Source organism: Nelusetta ayraudi, unplaced genomic scaffold, assembly GCF_046127955.1.
Source record: "Nelusetta ayraudi isolate G7.1 ecotype Tasmania unplaced genomic scaffold, CSIRO-AGI_Nayr_v1 ptg000004l, whole genome shotgun sequence".
NCBI classification, from domain to species: domain Eukaryota; kingdom Metazoa; phylum Chordata; class Actinopteri; order Tetraodontiformes; family Monacanthidae; genus Nelusetta; species Nelusetta ayraudi.
Window position 1 is genome coordinate 10,914,868 of NW_027466054.1, and position 19,378 is coordinate 10,934,245.

Consider the following 19,378-nt stretch of genomic DNA (forward strand, 5'->3'; position numbering starts at 1 on the left):
ACAAAAACCAAAAGCTAAACACGCTTACCTCGTTGGCTACTTTATTTCTTAAAGGGGGAGAAACGTTGCAACTGTTGCTTCACAAGCTTCACTAGTTTATTCAAGTTCGACTTCTGGTGTTGGAAATTGTTTAAATTGCTTAACAACATCCTCCTTCACAGGTGGGTGTTGCAACTTTACTGCCCCCCTACCGAGGCTCCACAACATTAGTTCCGCTGCTAATTGTTTGAAACCTCGTTAAAATTATGTTTCCTTGTTTAAATTGTTTCTGCGAAACAAAGCAACTCTTACACACATTCATATGCAAGTATAAGCCAAAAGACAATTTAAAAGACATTTAAGCTACGAATTAAAGCAGCCGGAAAACTATATTAGCCAACAACTACTCCAGTAGTTATTTTATGCCAGTTTAATATTGCTTATTAAACGTTGTTTAGTCTACAAAGACTGCATTGCATTTCTCCAATTCAACCGTTTCCACACTTTTAAATTCATTCATTCACGTCAAACATTTTCTTTCTGTTCTTCAAATACCACTTGAATGGCCTCTAGTGACAGTTTCCGTTCTATCTTCTTGTCGAAAACTGAATGGGTTTTTTTTTTTTATATATATAATCTGTCCACCACATTTCTCTAAAAAAAAAAAAAAAAAAAAATTCTCTAAACGATTTATAGAAATCTTATTCCCTGATGTTTTGTACTGCGGAAAGCACATATTTTTCTCAACCAGTTAAGGAACAAGAAATTGTAGTTTGACAACATAAAGAGGGAGCTTTATTGATCAGTTCATTGTTTACATTTGCAACGTTTTCTATAGCTTTACATTCATTGATTTTTTTTTTTTCATCGCATCCACACAATCCAGTCGGAAGATCAGTGTAATCCTTCAATCTCTACACGTACCGCTGTCTCTCATGTACCGCAGTGTTCCCTGTGTAGTGCACATACAAAGGAATGGCTTCAGGTAGACTGTGGTCAATGAATTACTGGCACCATGGCCTTGGTTTCTTTGATTAATTTTTAATTACAAAAACACATATATGTTGCTTTAGCTAGTTAATAAATACAATATATAGTATAACCATCCATCTTGTGCTCAACTCAAAGCTGTGCTGCAGTCATTTTAAAAGAAGAAATGTTGGTAACGTACAGGGCAATGAATCGACTGGATAGACTGTTTACAATATAATGTCACAGATATTAAACAGTGTTTTTAATGTCCCTGAATATCTCAGAACCATAGTGTTGTTATAGAACACACTAATGACAAAGAATCTGTGCATGTGTGGGAAATGCTGTGTTTTTCTCTTTTTTTGTAAATGTGCAATAGACGTGCGTTTGTATTAATATTATTGCACTAAAGCCTGGAGAAACAGAGACATTTAAAACAGGAAAACTGATGATTTTCTTTCTTTCTTTCTTTCTTTCTTTCTTTCTTTCTTTGAATACATTTACTCAGTCACTCATTGGTTATATAGGTGGGTGCCATGGTCATCAATCACATGTACAATAAAGAACACAATACCACATAGGTCAACATCAAACTCACTGCACACTCCCTCCTTGTCTGCAAGCATGTCTGTGCATTTGCAGTGCATTCAATCTGTCTACAGGAGCATGAGGTAAACCATTACATAAACAGCCCGTGTAATCAATCAAAAGTAGCAACTTAAAGAGAACAAAACAAAACAAACAATATTTTCTTTTTAGAGTGAACGGGTGCACAGAATGCCAAATATCTTACACCGGTGTGCAGATGGTCCTATCATCAGCCCGACAAACGTTCTAGAAGTTCAGTGTCTCGGACATCATCTTCCACCAGTCCATCAGCTCCTCTCGCTCCTCCTCCTTCCTCTCCGTCAGCGACTCCAGCTCAAAGTCCACCTGAGACAGGGAGAGCAACAGTGATGCAGAGCATTCAAACATTTAATGGTCTTACCGAATACTATATTTTTAGATTTCTTTTTAAAACAAAAGCAAATTTCTCATACACCCGAGTCAATTTCTAAGAAAACATCAGCTGTAAGGAAACAGTAAGTAAGCTGTTTAATTTTCAGCAACGGCATACATGTCAGTTTAGATCAAATTCAATAGATACATTTTGCTCTTGTGGATTTACTGTAAGTGACATGCCTAATAATGTAGTTAAATTCTACTCATAAGGTGTTAATGAAGTATGGCTTAGACTTATAAAAAAAAACAAATGGCAGCCAGGTCCAGCCCAGCATCTGTTGCAGGTAAACATTAAGGTAATTAAGGTCCTTTTTTTGGATGTGAAATTGTCTATAAGTCCTACCCTAGTTGCAGGGCTGTGGGGAACAGCCACTTTCTTGATAACAGTCAAGTATCCTGGAGCAGAAGCAGCCACTTTGTAGTTTCCTGGAGCCAGCAGACGCCAGTAGTCTCCGTCTTTGGCTAAAAAAACACAGATTTTCAGATGAAGAAAAAGTGAGAGAATATACTTCCAACCAGATGTAAGAATGGAGATACAGAAGAAAATAGGCATACAAGTGAATGTAGCATGTACCAGGAGGCTACACAGTAGCTTCACATAAAGAGCAAGTGCTGGAAAGTTCCTAGATTAGTACACTAGGAGGCACCATAACACCATTACATAAATGTTCCTATTCAAGCGTATCATTAAGTTCACCTTACACAAAATGTTCAGTCTTGAAACTATAGGATAACATTCAGATTAAATATTTAACAGTACTTAACATTAATATTCTTATATTATTCCAGTTTTCATGCAGCTGTGTGTATATCCATAATACTCTGACTTAAAGCTGAGTGTAACAGAGAAATTTCCTTCCTTTTCTGTCATTCCTCTTCAAAACTGAAATCTTGTTGCTCCAGTTTTGTACACTTTGTAAATAAATTTATTTCCCAAAATTCAGACAGTAATGGCTGTCAAGCTATGAAAAGTGAGGTTACAGTCATATTTAAGAATAACAGTAGCACATTAATATGCAATGGGTTGTACCTGTGGTAATGTCATGGTTGATACCCTCCACAGAGATGGAGGCATTGGAAATTGAATTGCCCTGCAGGTCACGCACAAAGCCCTTGACACCACGATGAACCTAAACTCATGCATACACACACATGGAAATAAAAGGCAACTTCGGTTTAACAAAGAGAAGAAATCATGTTTGTGTATTCTACAATTGACAAGGACGCTTTTACATAACAGGTACTGTCGGCAAGTGTCCTGACAAGAAATTGACTGTAGACACAGGTACAATTGATAAGATTGATTATGCACCTGTATTACACAGATATTTACTGCTGTGGCTTTAAAAGAACAACAAGAACATTGTGATGGTTTTCTCTACCTGCTCGATGTAGTTGACCAGTGAGTTGCGGTTCTGCTCCCAGTAGTTCTTCAGTGAGTCCTCATTGGGGAACTTGTCGCAGCTGAGCTCCAGGGTGATTTCAAAGCAGTTGCTGCTGAGGTAGTTGAAATCCTGCATTCCTGCAACATCACAGTGACAGAGAAGACAGAGATGTGAAAAGAAGAAGTGGCTTAGAGATGATTGTCAGAGTAGTTGAAATCCTGCATTCCTGCAACGTCACAGTGACAGAGAAGACAGAGATGTGAAAAGAAGAAGTGGCTTAGAGATGATTGTCAGAGTTTTCTTCACAGTACAATCATCCACATCCACACCTTTACACCTCTACAGACTCTACGGAGTTGCCAGTTTGCCAAACGTGCATGTGGTCCGTGGGAGGAAGTGCGTGCATGTGACCTTACCTCCAGGCACGCTGTACCAGGCCCCTCCGTTAGTGATGCCGTCTTTGAAGCTAGAGTCATCATCGTTCTTGCGGCAGGGGGGTCGCTGTGGCTCCGACATGACTGGGTTGTAAATGGAGTAGGCCTTTGCCAGAGACTTGAACATCACATCGTCTGGACTGGCGCTGTACTCGTGGTTGGAGCCTTGGAGGGTGAACACAGTCATGGGAGAACAAGGATGAGACCGACACTGACCAAGAAGCCAAAGTCAAATTAAAAAGCCACAACTTGCAGCAGAGAACTAATACATTTCTTTCACTAGTCCGATATTTCTCTCGTGACGTTAGATGTCCTGCATAAACTTCTCAAGGTTTTACGCAGGAACCAAATAGGACAACACCTAGGGTGCGTTTTTATTTACCAGTGCGGGTCTCATCATACGGGTAATTGGCGACCACGTCTCCTCCATGGAGGTTAGCGGACAGGACGAAGGGGATGTCCATGATCCAGTGGATCACTGCCTTGGTCTCTGGAGCCAGCTGCAGAGGCAAAAAGATCATCAAGGATGAACACACAGGCATGCACATCCACTAGACATCCAAGTCAAAGACAGCTTTGCATGTGTATATTTTAGAAATAGTCTGGTATATACGTGTACATATATTTCTAAATCCTTTGTATTTATGTAACAGATTCATCTGTTTACGAGCCCATCACAAGTGCTTACTAAGAATGAGAAAAAGTTGGATGGCCATTGGATATCATTTGATATTGGTATCATATTCAGAACAGGCCAGCCACTTCAGCCAGAAAATCCCAGTTCAAGGTAATTTGCCACTGCTAACGGAGCAGTGTTTAAGGGTATTCTTGCCAAAGAGACTGGGGTTTTAAAGTGACAACTTTTTCACCAGGAAAGGTCTCCTGTGCTGGCCTGTTCTTTGGTCTTCTTTAAAGGTAGAAATACCAGACCATCCAGCTCTGGTAAAACACCAACTACTGTATTTTGAGTATTTAAGGACAGTTACCAGCAGTCAGGTCCTGATTTTATCAGCTAAGAGAAAATGTTGTAATTTTAGCACTTAATAGAGGCGCTAGTTGCCAAGATGATTGAGGGAGACTTTAGAAATGAAATCTTCAGCGATCCATCTTCTGCGTATGGTTATATTTGAAACATATATATATATATACATATATATATATATATATATATATATATAATTGCAATTAGACATATTGAGCATAATCAAGGCAACCTGGTACTTGGATCACTACAAGCCTTTCTTCCTACCTTGGCATTTTCATCCACGGCCTTCTTCATGTTCTGGAGCAGGTGGTTGTTGGCTCCGCCCTCTTGCTCGTTGACATAGATGATGCGGTCCAGGTCGGGGAAGTTGCGATTCAGGTCGATTCCCTGAGCGTTACTGCGGCCCACGAACCAGTCCTTAATCTCCCCGGGCTGGGCCGTGAACAAGAGTTGATGGTTAGACGTTTGTTGAGAGAAGTAAAGAAACTGATGTGCGCTTCAGACTGCTGCCCAATCACCTGAGAGGCGGCCTTCTCGAAGCCGTCTGGGTTCATTGAGGGCATGAGGTGGATGCGGGTGCTGTGGATAAGGTCGATGACCGTCTCGTTGCCCTGCTGGTACTGGTTGCAGAGGTACTGAGCCAGGTAGATGAGCAGCTCTCGGCCCACGGCCTCGTTGCCGTGCATGTTGCCAATGTACTTGAACTCGGGCTCACCTGAAAGAAAGAGAGGCAGTCAGTCATAACAAGCAGTTGATATACAGCAGCACACGAGGTCATGGCATTCTCAGAATTCATAGTCCTTTAAATTTTTGAATACTTCAGCAGTATTGTTTCAATGCCAGCCATTTTTGACAGATACAACGGATACACACAGACTCCTCAAGGCGACAACACCACTGGGTCCGCACACTTCTGCAGTGACTCATCAGTTAGACACAACTGCAGTCCACAACTCTATTTGGAGAACATCAGGATCCCTTATTGAGTGGCGCTGTCACAGACTATTCTGCCTAAATTCTAGCAGCCTGTCTGAGTGACAGCTCCGGAATCAGATTTCACTACGCCGCCCGCCACACACACCACACCAGTGTGACTCCAGGCCACAACGTTCTAGTACATGTTTTGTGATTATCAGTAAGATATAATAAATAGTAATAAATAACAATAATAATAAAATTAGAGATGTACCTAATTTTTAATGTCTTTTCATTGCATCTGTATTTCTTTACGTGTTGCCTAATTGGAAGCAACCTTCTGTCTAGAAACTAGATGGATGGACGTTAAAAAAGAGTGTAAATCGGAAGCAGCTGTCACTTTTGAATTTGTTGCAGATGAAAATCCTAACATGTTGTGAGACCTCCCAGTCCACCTCCCATCATGAACGTGCATGTAGTTCAGTGCACAGTTGTTCAGCCACGTCCACGCTGTGTGATGCCATGCGTCTTCACAATTCGCAAACTGGAGCGGAGAAAGTAAGACTTTGTTGCCTCGGAGTCAAATAATTATTATAATGGACCACTGTTGATGAATTCCTCTGTTTAGCATCTACGCAGCCCACCCACAGCCATCAGAACCATCCAAGTGCTGTTTTCTTTCGGAAAGTGTTGGATTGTGTTGTGTACATTTATATCAGAGTGTTGTCTACACAGTGTATAGCAGCGCCTCCAGAAAACTGTACAAATAGGAAAGGCCCGACCATCTGTCTGCGGAATTAGTCAGTCATTAGTCACTGAAACCCTTCATGTACGCAGATATGTAACACACATATTAAGAGGTAGTGGCTGTAAAAAGGAACAAAAAAAAAGCTATTTCCCATGTGTAGATGACTGTGCAGCGAGAGATGAAAAGCATTTTGAGCAAGGTGTGTGTGTGTGTGTGTGTGTGTGTGTGTGTGTGTGTGTGTGTGTGTGTGTGTGTTCCAAATTACAGGAGCAGGGGATTAGTTTTAACGGGGCCAGATTCTGGGACAGTATCTCTCCTTCTTTCTTCTTTTTCTCCGTTTTTCTTACTTTCATGTCTTTGCTGTATTCTGGCAGATACGAGTGCTTGATTCAACGGTCAGATAATTCAAGTGGTTTCACAACCGAGTGAAAACGCACACTCGCGCACACGGCACACATCTGGTGGTGAGTTTATTTTTAACCTCTCCAATCTGGTTGCCTCTAACGATTTCAAGACTACAATTAGCGTACAGGCTTGTGATGCTGGTGAATGTTTTTAACAGGCGTCAGAGACCCGCGGAGCTGCCGAGTGCCTGCACGCACACGCACATGGACGCACGCTTTGAAGTGGGCCTCTGGATAAATGGGTTTCCTTTGGCTGATTCAAGCTACAACACAGATGCTCAGTGGGTGGGAGCCTTTACTCCTTTCTTTAAACCGCTGCTGAAAAAATTTGATCAATTCCTCTTTACTACTTTCAGTTATCATTACTATTTTACTTATGGCATCGTCATCATCACCATATGCCTTCAATGATCTCAACTGTGCAAGTTTTGCACACAGAGGCACACTGAAAGGATTCAGCAGAGACGAGTGTAACACAGAGCTGCGTAGGTTGTGAAGAAAAATCAAAATGTTCCCTCTCTGAGCCAACTCTGGGCCTTCAATTTCTAAGTTGTGTTGTTCATGCACTGTGTCTATTCTCAAGAGTGTGCCTGTACAAAAATGTGGAGAAAAAAAACATAATTTACTACAGTCAACATTTGAGAGCAATGTGTGGAATTAAATTTCATTTTGGAGCCGAGGAGCAAACTCCAGGGGTAAATTTGTTGCAGGTAACAAATCCATCTCTGAAGCTGCTAAAATGGTGCACGCGGCGTGCACTATTGAAACAGTAAAAACTACTTATTTGTACCTCAATGAATTTGACAGCAAACGCTGCAGTCTGCACGCCAGTTACTCCAAATTCCAGAAACATTTCCTCCTGCTGCATTTCAACTTTACAAAATGTTGCCGTTTACCAAAGTGTTGTGTTACAATAAACAACATTGCCCGAATTCACCTCCTTTTCCTTCACATGCATCGAAAATGAACAACCCAAATAAACCTTAATAAATAAAACAGACTTTTAAAACACTGGCGGTCATGCTCCCAGGGACACTCTCTGATCTGTCGCTTTGTCAAGATTCATCACTGGTGCGCGGCAGGTAATGGATGCGGTCTCCCAGGAGACGTGCGTAACGATGACGCCCAAAGCCACTGGGGGACGGCGCCACATCAGCATGTTCCGAGCCAGCGTGGCAACCGTGACATCGGCAGGTGCTCATGGAAAGCAAACGTCCAGTGCAAACACATTCGCCCTACGTCAGGCTCGCCGTCTCAAATATACATACACACACACACAATTACACTTGAGCTGCCTTCATCGCTGTTGCCATGACTTCAAACCTGGAACTCTTCCAACTCACTTTGCATTGGATGTTGTTTATTAATTCAATTCTTTTGTCATAATTTCGTTGTACATGTAAGTGTGCAATGATAATAAAGTCAACCTGAACCTGAAATCTTCTAAAAACCACCGAGCGTAGTTATGACCACAATCAGTGTTAACCAGTCATGATAAGATGAAACTCTCACACAAGCCACAGGTTTTTTGTATTTACCAAGCTGCAAAGAATCTGATTTATTATTACTAGAAACCATTCAATTTTTTAGTCTTTAAACGACAATTGAACAACAAAGACGCCATTATTATTTTGTCCAACGCAAAGAAACATGAGAACAAAGGTCTGCATAAGCCTCTAAAAGGCAGCCAGGAAAGCTTGTTTTTGAGTTTCAAGGGAACACAGAACATGGAGGAAATATGACTAGGAAACGGTTCAAGAAATTGGGGCGAGGGGCTCTGGCTGCAGAGGAAGCCATACAATGTAATGAAGAAGCACCTCCCAGGGCAGAGAGGAAGAGGAAGAGGAAGAGGAGGAGGAGCTGTGTGATGTATTATAAATTACCTCTGGCTGAGTCCCGGCCTTCCTCTCATCATCAGCCCTCTGCTTCTACCTCTGTGCTTTTTTTACACTCGTTTTCAACACCGTCTCCCCATCTGGTCCATGCTCTCAGCTCTCTCCCACTGACCTCCTCTGGTCTCCTCCTCCTGAGAAGCCAGGTCTTCCCCGTGTTTCACTTCCTCAATACACCGGGAGCCCTTTGTCATTTGAAACCAGAGTATCCAGCAGCTTGAGCTGCTGCTGCTGCTGCTGCTGCTGCTGGACGGTTCAACAGGACAGCTGGATGCACTTGAGGAGGCCACAAACCCGCTGTGATCATTATTGACTGGATTTGTTTCATTCACCTTTTCTCAATTTAAGCAGCAATGACTTTGATTCAAGCGCAGCGCCATTGCACATTCCCACTTTCTCCTCCAGGGCTGCACAACTGCATAATTTCCTCAGCCGTTGGTTGCTGCCTCGGTGATAGGATGGAACATGGGCCAAAGAAGAACCCATTTAAGCTCGGCCCCAGATCCACATAACAAGGCAGACATGCCAGCTTCATCCCTTTCACCTACCTATTGAGTTGGTAAGACATCTGTACTGTTATTAATTACCCTGAAATAATACCTGGATCTTTGGTTTAAAAAGGAATCAGCCATGAGTCCCTCTACCAAGACTCCTGCTCTTGGGTTTGCAGGGTGCTGCTTGATCCTAACGCTGGAACAACATGGAGATGTGTAATATTTACCTTTGTGACGTATTTCTGTTTTGTCTGACCTCAGCTACTGAGTGTATAAACCATCCCTGAGAATAGCTGTTCCCCTGTGGGCGGCCAACGTGCAGGTGGCCGCCACATAAAATGTTTTCTTTTCTGTTCTTTTTTTTTGCGGGGAGAGGTGCTGCAGTCATGTTACCAGTGCAGGAACTCTAGTGCTGCTGCATCCCTCTCTCCCTCCTGTCCTCTCCTTCTCGTCCTGTCTGCACCTCAACACAAACGGACCATATTCAGCACCTGACTGACAGTTCGGTAGCTGTAAGATGCTGTGACTGCAGTACAATCCGAGAGGAGAAGTCTGGAATATGAAGAAATCACATGAAAACTGCAGATTTAAGGAGGATCAAAAGTAATGATAGGAATCTCATATGGAAAAAGAGAGAGAAAAAGGAAAAAAAAAAAACTACTCTGCCCATCTTCCCATTGAATAGACTGCGTACTAATATGCAACCTGTGTGTTTACACTCACGGCTGTGGGGCAGATCCCATGCCATAGTGCACGACAGATGGCCGCTCTGAGACAGACGCATTAGCAGAGAGGAACGCTGTCCTCCGGAAGCGTCCAGCCAACCAGGAGCTGACGGGCAGATCAGCGCACGCTAAGCCGATCTGTTGCCGCAGCAACTGCTATTTCAGCCCCACCTTCAGACTTAAAAACACACGGCAGGCCACCGGTCAAATATTGGTCAGGGCGAGCGAGGGAAATGACTCCTTGGCTGATCTCGTTCACACACTGTCTGTCATCTCCGCCCCTGCCGGCTTCTTACCCACGCCCGGGTCCTCCCCCCTTGTCTCGCTGCGGGCGTTTCTTCTCGGCAGAGGTCGGAGGGGCGGCGACCGTCGCTGAAGCAACAGCTTGGAAACTCATCTGGTAGTAATAAGAAATGCTACTGTGACTGACTCATGCCAGCGCGCACGCCCACTGCACCATTAAAGGCCTAATTTAGTCCGTCCATACGGCCGTTAGACTGTGTTTGTGTGCGTGTGTGTGACCATGTGAGCTGCAGGACACGCACACCCCGACCGCACCGGTTCCATCCCGACAGGGGAAAATACACCTTTAATAACAACTGTGGCAAAACAAGGTGGACTGGCAGATGGACAAGGCAGTGATTACAGGGCTCTGTGTCAGGCTACTGGTCACTTCCTAGAGCGCGTCACTGTTAAATCTCCTGTTTTAGAGCATCAGACACGAAGCCCTGACCTGGTTGCCACCCGACAGGTGAACTGTCTCTAAGCAGGTGTGGGCCAACTTTTTGAATGGTGGGGCCACAATAGCTTCTACAATTTGAAAGAGGGAGCTGGAGCAGGAGCAGATGGATGGAGTGTTATGGTGACCCACCTCATAGGAGAAAAAAGTATATTAAGGGATGTGAAGAAAAACATGTGCTTCAATGTCAATTGAAAATGAACCAAGGCAAAGTTACAACAAAAGAGGTGTATTTGAAGCCCCACGGTGTTTAGGTCTTTATTGCAATGACTCTTAAAACACTGAAAAAAGATGAAATACAGCTATTTTATTACTTCCAATGAATATAATCTCTTCAAGTTTGGCGGGCCACATATGGCCCCCCTGTCGTAGTTTGCCAATGTCTGCTGTAGAGGCCCAGGTTAGTTTGGTGCATGCCACTCAAATCAAAATTCTAAACATGTCTCAAACCAAGCGCCTGAAGTCTAAAAACCTGACTGTTAAATAAAGGTAGTATTCCCCATGACTGCGACATATCAAAGGAGGCTGTGGTGGTTCTGTTGGGTGTTTGGCTTTGTTACACAAACAGCTTTAGACAACGAGGTTCCCCTGTGTTTTAAACTGAGATGGAGGCCTCTGATGATGGGGTGTAGCCTTTGTTTCTTGAGGCCAAAATGATAAAAGAACATTCACCTGAAGGGTCTCTGCGCAATCCTCAAATCACATGTGACAGAACGTTTAGAAACATCAAAAGGAAAGAAATCCAAAATTAAGATGCAATGTCAAAAGTGATGGGTGACCGGGAGAAAATAAAATGGTGCACTGCATCAAATGAAGAGGATGCTTTTCTGTCACACACTAGAGTGTAAACTATCCACCATCTGCCATGGTTTCCTCCATGGTTTCCTCTTCCCTGGCAACATGGGGAGTGGTGGTGTTGGTGGTGGTGAGGGGGTCGGCAGTGATGGGATGAAAAACATATCCCACCGGGATGTAGAGGTTCATCGAATATTCACCAGGGGTTTTCCTATTTCTCCACAGACTTCCACACCGCCAACCACCTCTACTTTTCCTATGGGACAACGTTGATGCAAAAAAAAAAAAAAAAAACAGCCAGGCGATCGAAAGGTCTGATCGGGCTTCTTTGTCGCCGCTGTGTTTTATTTATTTCTTTCCCTCCCGATCACGACTCGGGATGAGCGCAGAGATTCTTATCAACCCCGCAAAATGGCGGCTGTGCGTGGCTGATCCCGCAATCTATCATCTCGCGCACCCCCCTAAAAGTGATGCGGCGGCGGGCACGACACACCTGCGCCCCTCCTCCTCCTCCGCTGCCCCGCACAAGGCCCGCATGTCAACAACCATCACGCAAGAAGAAAAAAAAAGGGGGGGGGATAAAATAAATAAGGGAAAAAATAAGGAAACAATCCCACACGATTGCATCTAGCGGGATGTGAGGCGACTTTGGGGGGGTAAACAACGCAACTACAGAACCTGTGTGCGGTGACCTGTGGTTGCGCGTAACAAACTGACCGGGTTCGTGCACGCCGGGGTTGTCAGACATCTCCAGCACCAGCAGCTCTCGGCCCTCGAAGCTCTCCCCGACGGTGTAGATGCGGGTGATGGTCGGGCACTGCAGCCACACCGACACCAGTGCCTTCCGCAGCTCCTCGTAGCGGTGGTACTCGAAGGAGATCTCGCCATCCGTGCCGCCCGCGCTGACCAGGGCGACCGCCGCTGCGCCGAGTAGAGCTGCCAGGAGGAACTGCTTCATTTTTATTTTATTTTTTTGATGAGTCTTGCCTTCTTGTTTTTCCGCCCCAAAAACAAAGTATGTCTTCCTGCCCTTCCCGTGGCTTGTCTCACAAGCCTTATCTCCGTGCTGCAGCCTCGCTTCGGGGCTATAAATATCTCTCCTTTCCCTCAGTTCGTCGGGGTGTGAGATGCGCGGCCGTACCTGAGCGCAGAATTTTTTCCCCGTAAAGTAACAGTGCTTTGTTTGCACTTCCGGTGTAGACTTTCAAAGTAAGGTATCCGTTGAAAGGAAGCGATTCGTTCAATAGAACAGAATAGTACGCCTTTATTAATGCCACATTGGGGGCATTTTAATTACAGCAACGGTATAGGGCAAAAAGATGGAAATGTATATTGATTACAAAGAAATAAGTACACAAAAGCTAAAATAAAATATTTGTAGGGTAAGAAAGGAAAAAAATATATATATTTACATTTTATGAACACTCGGATTATTTACAGACATCTGCATACTGACATATAGGTCTTTCATTGCACCTTTGTGAAAACATAAAGCGGTTAAGAGAATGCATTTTATTGTGTGTAGCAGATGTACCTGATGTACCTGATGGCTGCAGGCAGCAGGAATGACCTGCGGTAGCACTCCTTCTTGCACTGTGTGTGCTGCAGCCTTCAGGAGTTATATTCCTTGTTTAGCTTGAGAGGCACAAATATCGTAACACAGAGAATATGTGTGTATAACTCACGTATAACTTTGAAAGAGAAGAGTCACGTCACACTCCCTCTACTGCTCCCCTTGTCAAGCTAGCTAAGGAGGTGTGTTAATCTGTGTGATTCTCCACTTCCTCTCAGCATTTAGAACCATAAACACGTTCCCCCGCGATTAACTCAATAATTTATACTAATAACCTTGAATGATTACAACATCAGTGCTAATAACTTTCTGAAAGGTTAGCCAAAGTGTAATGTTAAAGGGGTAAAAACAAAACAAAATGTAAGACAGATGCTGCTTATCAAATGATGGGCTGACTTGGACAGTTTACGCTGTCCACAGAACGACAATGGCCCCATTATGTAATTGTTTGCTCAGCTCAGCTGGCTCTGTGCTGTCTGGCAGTGGAGTCCTGCGCGGGCAGTGCACTCAGCCGGTTCATTCTAGACTACTAATAGCGCAAAAATGCGACATCTAGCGGTCAATTTATGTGGACGGCCAGTTTTTTCTTTTACGAAAACAAATTTGAAAAAAAAGACCACAGAAAAAAACACATATCTTGAAACGTGTCAAGGGGTTTTGTCGTAAAATAATAATTTTCAAGACAAAATGGCATGACATTTCTAATAAGACTATATCATTGTTTCACATTGGAGACATCTGCTTGACTTCCTGTTCAGTACCTGCTGCTCCAGTCTCACTTGACAGTTTGTAGCTACGTGCTGCATGGACCAGCTAGGGGTGTGTCTTCAGTGCACCACAGCAGAGATGCAGAGAATCTTAATTGCATACATTCACAAAAAATCACACCCTTAACCCACAAGGGCTTAAATCTGTGGTTAAAGACTATTATTATCCCTTATCATACAGGCAATGGCTTCTAATTAGTAAGGTCGTAGTGTTTGTAGAAATTCAGTTGTCTAAACTGAGGCATGTACATCTGAAGGAAAAGAAAATCTAAAACTATTCATTCATCACTGTAATATTTCAGAACAAACAAGAGACAATTTTAGGCTTTCATTATGTAAAGTCAAAATTTATTTGTTTTTATACAACATTAAAATAGGATAGAACAATCTGGGTATGCCACACGAGCCGATCCCTTTGGATAAGAAACTTACATGGGTTTTCCATCAAGTGCACCCACACTGAGTTTCAACAGTGAACTTGCAGCCATGACACAAAGTCACTCAGTGGCTCACAGCTAAAGTGCTCAGACATTCAGAGGTAAACAAAGGTATTTCACACGAGACTTATTCGGTGCAGTGTTCATTTTGTTAGCAAAGAAACAAATCCAAACAGTGTTGATGTTTTTTATTCAGCTTTCAGCTGCTTAGAGGAGCACTTACAGGTGCTTCTACTTCAGAAAGGCACAGAAAATGGGCTATAGCCAGCATGCAGTCTCATTCAGAATCAAACCACAGCAGTCTGCATTCATTTAAACTACACCTTCTATGTGTGTTTCATTGAGAGAGGATGTTTAATGAGTTCTTTACTGATCCTTCTTGATGTCCTCTTTTTCCACGTACTTGTTGTACTGACTGTCGGTCTTCAGGAGCTTGTCCCACCAGGTGAAGGTGGAGGCATAGTTCCCGACGAAGTTCATGTGGTGGAAGTCATGGAAACGAGTGCCGGCATAGAATGGGATTAGATGGAGTGGGTTCCAAGGGATGTCATAACCACTGGAAGGAAGCAAAGAACCAAATCAAATTTTGCGTTCAGAGAGAAAATCTGTCATGACAAAATCCTGTTGCGAAGGATAAAAAAAAAAATTTTCTAAAGGTTATACTTGAAAACAAAGGTGTTTATTGACTGTTCTACATGTGTGCCTCGTGTGCCTGAGTGTTGACTGCAATCAACTACATCCACTGTTGAGAACATACCAACAAAAAGGGTGCATCCCAGAATTTAAACTCAAGACCATCTTCCTCATCATTCATTCATCTTCTATACCCGCTTATTCCTATTCAGGATCACGGGGGTCTGCTGGAGCCTATCCCAGCTGTCTTAGGGCGAAGGCAGGGGACACCCTGGCCAGTTCATCGTAGGGCCACATAGAGACAAACAACCATTCACACTCACATGCACACCTACGGACAACTTAGAATGTTCAATTGACCTCACATGCATGTTTTTGGAGTGTGGGAGGAAGCCAGAGAGCCCGGAGAGAACCCACGCAGACACAGGGAGAACATGCAAACTCCACACAGAAAGGTCCCAGGTCCGGGGCACGGAATCAAACCCACGACCTTCTTGCTGTGAGGCGGCAGCGCTAACCACTGCGCCACCGTGTCGCCCTCTTCCTCATCAACCCCAACTTATTTTCAGCATTTAGTGATGTCTGTAGCCCTCTAGTGGTCCACATTAAACCTTGTGTAAACAGCTTTAACTGTTGAATAGTTCTCTGCATGCGCTCCAGTTCACTTTAGGATCAAATTACATGTGTGTTTTCCTTATTCAGCCATCAATTCTGCTTTTCAACTTCCAGATCAAAGCCCATGTAGATAACAGTAAGCCAATACACATGCACACCAGTTTTGGTGTTTACCTAGAGAGATAACTGACTCCAACACAGTGTTGGTGTGTTATTTCAGTTTTAGAAAACTGTTTTTTATTATCCCCAGGCAAAATAACTAAAATGCTTCAATGTATTTTAAGAGTCAGATTTACAGCTATAATAATAAGACATTTTTCTCCAAAGCTTCATAAAAAATTGGTACATTTACTTTACCTGACAGGCTTTAGTGTGAGTAGGTAATGCGTAAATTTTCATTTTTAAATAAACTGCGCTTTTAAGAAAACTAGTACTTGGTCATCGGTGATTTGACAAGGAAAAAAAGAGACGATAAACCTCTAACAATATGAAATGTGGAAACCGTTACTGTTTCCTACCTGTGGACATCAATGGTCTCCAGGAGGCGAAAAGACACCCAGGCCCACAGGAAGAAGACGTGGTTACAGAAGATCATGATTCCAATGAAGAAACCAGCACCGAGGATGATTGTCTCAGCCGGGTGAGCGTACTCTGCTTGCATGCCAAAGGGAGCCTTGGAAAAAAAAAGAGGAGAGTATATGATGAAGACATGCACTTTACAATGCAGCTTAGCTCCTTTATTTGTTTCAAAAGTCGGCCAAATTGGTAACTAATCCCAGTTTTAATTCAAAGATCACTCTTTTTTTTTTTTTTAAGCCAACTGAGAAGGACATTTTAAAACTAATGTATAGTGTTCCACCACTATAGTTAATATAGTTACAGCCTGTTTAACCCAATTACAAGTAACAAATGAAGCAACAAATAGGAATGAGAGTGCAAGGCCTCTCCAAGTCCAGTCCAAACCTGAACGTAACATCAAAATATTACTTTGTGCAACATGTGCTGTCAGGCACGTTTATCCAGCCTCTCATTCCCTTTGTGTCCACATGAGGGAGCAGAGGGCATGATTAATGAGTAACACTACCATAAACAGATGTGATGCTATTATAAACAGATCACGTTGAAAATACATGGTTATCTGAGCGTGGCTTTTTGCCTTAAATCAACTTCACTCACGGTGAATTCGTGATGGACTTTGTGGATGTATTTATAGATCCTGCGATGATGCAGCAGCCGATGCAGAAAATAGTGCCAGGTGTCTTCGATCACAGCACAGCCGAAGCACTGGAACAGGATGAAGGGCCTGATAAAAGAGAGCAAGAGCAAAAGAGTACTTTTAGTAACACTTACAGAATCATCTAAATCAACACACTTAACTTCAGAATCTCTGAGTCAACATATTAAACGTGCTACATAAAAAATATCTTTCTGTCATTGCAGATAATAAGAAAAATAAGAGTGCAAGTAGTGGCATTTCTGTTTAAAAATTCATTTAACGTGCCATCATTTTTACATTTTACTGTTGATTGGTTTATTGTACGATAAACCACTCAATTTTATTATTGAACCGTAAATGTTCTAGTTCGAAGACACTGTATGTGTTCAAATATGGTTTAACAGTGTTACGCACCAGCGGGGCATGGCGTCCCAGTCATATGGGATGTTGAAAAACTCAGTGAAGTAGTAGGTTCCACAGATCAACGGCAGCTGGATGAAGAAGTGATTGAACAGAAGCATCCTGAAACATTTCCACTGCTTCTCCCAGGTCTCTGGCTTGTCCTGTACACACAGACACACAATGTAGGTATACATTGCACATACTGGAATTTAAAACAAAACAAAACATTACATCACAAATCACAACTGACCTGCTGGATCTTGTACTTCTGCATAAAGGGCAAGAACTGGAAAAGGAACCCGGGCAGGCAGAACAGGAAGTAAATGAACTCATGGACGAAGAGCGACCCCCAGGTGGCGATCTGAAACTTGGTGTAATTGTCCAGCATGTAGCCCCAGGCATGCTTCAGAGAGGGCTGGAAGGGGTTCTCTGGCAACGCGGCGTCGACGTACTCCACAGCCAAGTAGGCAGAGGTCAAGATGTTGGCCGAACTGTTCACCTCCATGATGGGCGACGTGGGAAGGAGGGGCTTCGGGTCTGGAGAGAAGACTGAGAAAGAAGAGAAAGAAGGTGTCACACGACCGCCTTCAGGTGACGGAGGTGAAGGCCAGAGGACAACTTGTACTTCCTGTGTTTTCAGGCAAGCAAATTCAAATCAGCGTGTTCACAGCTTTGTGTACTAAAAACAAAAATTATCTTTGTATAGTTTTAATGTTTTGTTGTTGTTGATGTTGTTTTCCTGTGCTGCACCAGTCCATTCCTGGATCATTTTATTGCCTGTTTTTGACTCTCTATTGAGTTTTTTGTGCTATTTTCTGTGGTTAAACCTTTGCATTATATTAAACAAATAAATATGTGTTCACATACAGCCAGGTCCTATATTAAAACAAACACAAAAGTAAGTATTAATAGAAATACCACACAATAATTTAAAGTAACTGACGTCCAAATATGGGAAATATTACACAACAGGTGTAAAAGGAACTACTGGGTCAAAGTGACTTTCCTGGCAGTCCCAAACATCATTTCAATGTTAAAGCAGGTGGATGCAGCGGTTTACCAAAGCACCGCCGTTTGGGGACATTTGCAGCGGGACGTGTGGGTCTGGTTACGTAAAGTGAATAAAGGCAGCAGCCGAGAGGCGACACATTACACGCTAAACGTATCGTTAGCTACAACATTTGAGCCGTAATTAAAAAAAGAAAAAAGAAAAAAAAAGAAGCTTGTAAACAACTCATGACACGATGGCAGAGATTGCCTGTGAACGAGCATTTAAGCGTGCAAACTGACTAAACAAAATAAATAATTAACAGTATGGGTTACAAAAGCTTCGCGAATTTTTCGCCGTAATGACAAGCTTCTCAAAACACACTCCCTAAATGCTTCGCAGCCATGCAGAATTAATACCTATGCATTTAGGAAATTCATGTAAATAACTCATTAGTAAACCACAGAGGAGGGAAACACACTCACCGTCCGGTGCTTCGTCCCGTCTACCTGAACGCGAGGAGGCTCGCCGACAGAAGTGCACACTTATTGGGGAATACGATTGGCTGAGAGCAGAGGAGGACTGACGTCGGGGGCCGAACCACGTCGCTGATTGGATAGTGGTATGGAGTGATGATAGTGAGACTGCCGGTTTCTAAAGCAACAGCCAATCAGAGAGCAACTGGAGTGGTGGGAGCGCGTCGAGTCATGTATCTGTAGTCGTAACTTTTCGTCGTCATTCGTAACAGGCTTGGCTTCAAATCCCCTTTGAAAACGGTAAATAAAAGTTGTACGTGACTTTTTTCTTTACACCCCAAAAGAGTTGTTTACACTTATGTACCTGATAGTTGTTTTTAAGATTTTGGCCATTTGTAATTTCAAATACAAAAGTCACCTTCATGCAACAATACGAATTTTAGGCCTATAGTTTTGGATTATTTTTTTTTTTTTTCCATTATCATCCATACCTAATAATAGCAAAAATAATTATAAAATAATTATGGCGAATTTCAATACATATTTGAAAAACGTTATTGTTGTCAAGAAATTGGATTATCAATATTATTCCTGTATTTCCTGTATCTCTCTTTTTTTGGTTTGAAAAACTATTTTAAAAAAAACAAAAACAATGTGCATATAATTACTTTATGGATACGTGTATCTTTTATGTGTGTTTGTTTGCACAGGATATGTAGGTGTGTGTCAGTTCCAGGAATTTCGTGCATTAAAAGCAATTGTCCAGATGTTTTTATACTTTCTGGATAAACCGTTCCTTTAA

General features: G+C 42.8%; 2 protein-coding genes across 2 annotated transcripts; both read right to left on the minus strand.

Moving 5' to 3' along the window:
* Positions 1-745: 745 nt before the first annotated feature.
* On the minus strand, positions 746-12,457 carry cpe (carboxypeptidase E). Its single transcript, XM_076034428.1, has 9 exons — positions 12,187-12,457; positions 5,276-5,472; positions 5,022-5,189; positions 4,155-4,272; positions 3,755-3,937; positions 3,336-3,475; positions 2,984-3,083; positions 2,297-2,415; positions 746-1,884 (listed from the first exon to the last, which is right to left on the minus strand). Exons 1-9 carry the CDS (start codon positions 12,425-12,427, stop codon positions 1,786-1,788), a joined length of 1,365 nt encoding a protein of 454 aa, XP_075890543.1. The 5' UTR covers positions 12,428-12,457; the 3' UTR covers positions 746-1,785.
* Positions 12,458-14,419: 1,962 nt separating this feature from the next.
* msmo1 (methylsterol monooxygenase 1) lies at positions 14,420-18,687 on the minus strand. The gene is made up of 6 exons (XM_076034502.1): positions 18,586-18,687; positions 17,363-17,661; positions 17,125-17,273; positions 16,671-16,797; positions 16,013-16,167; positions 14,420-14,802 (listed from the first exon to the last, which is right to left on the minus strand). Exons 2-6 carry the CDS (start codon positions 17,615-17,617, stop codon positions 14,613-14,615), a joined length of 876 nt encoding a protein of 291 aa, XP_075890617.1. The 5' UTR covers positions 17,618-17,661; positions 18,586-18,687; the 3' UTR covers positions 14,420-14,612.
* Between the last annotated feature and the right edge of the window lie 691 nt (positions 18,688-19,378).

Excerpts from the sequence above, each read along its gene's own strand:
- cpe (XM_076034428.1), bottom strand. The coding sequence starts at position 12,427 with ATGAAGCAGTTCCTCCTGGCAGCTCTACTCGGCGCAGCGGCGGTCGCC. Across the intron at positions 5,473-12,186 it reads CCCCGGCGTGCACGAACCCG|GTGAGCCCGAGTTCAAGTAC; the intron begins GTCAGTTTGTTA and ends TCTTTCTTTCAG. Across the intron at positions 5,190-5,275 it reads TCGAGAAGGCCGCCTCTCAG|CCCGGGGAGATTAAGGACTG; the intron begins GTGATTGGGCAG and ends TTCACGGCCCAG.
- msmo1 (XM_076034502.1), bottom strand. The coding sequence starts at position 17,617 with ATGGAGGTGAACAGTTCGGCCAACATCTTGACCTCTGCCTACTTGGCT. Across the intron at positions 16,798-17,124 it reads TGGGACGCCATGCCCCGCTG|GCCCTTCATCCTGTTCCAGT; the intron begins GTGCGTAACACT and ends CTCTTTTATCAG. Across the intron at positions 16,168-16,670 it reads AAGTCCATCACGAATTCACC|GCTCCCTTTGGCATGCAAGC; the intron begins GTGAGTGAAGTT and ends TTTTTTTCCAAG.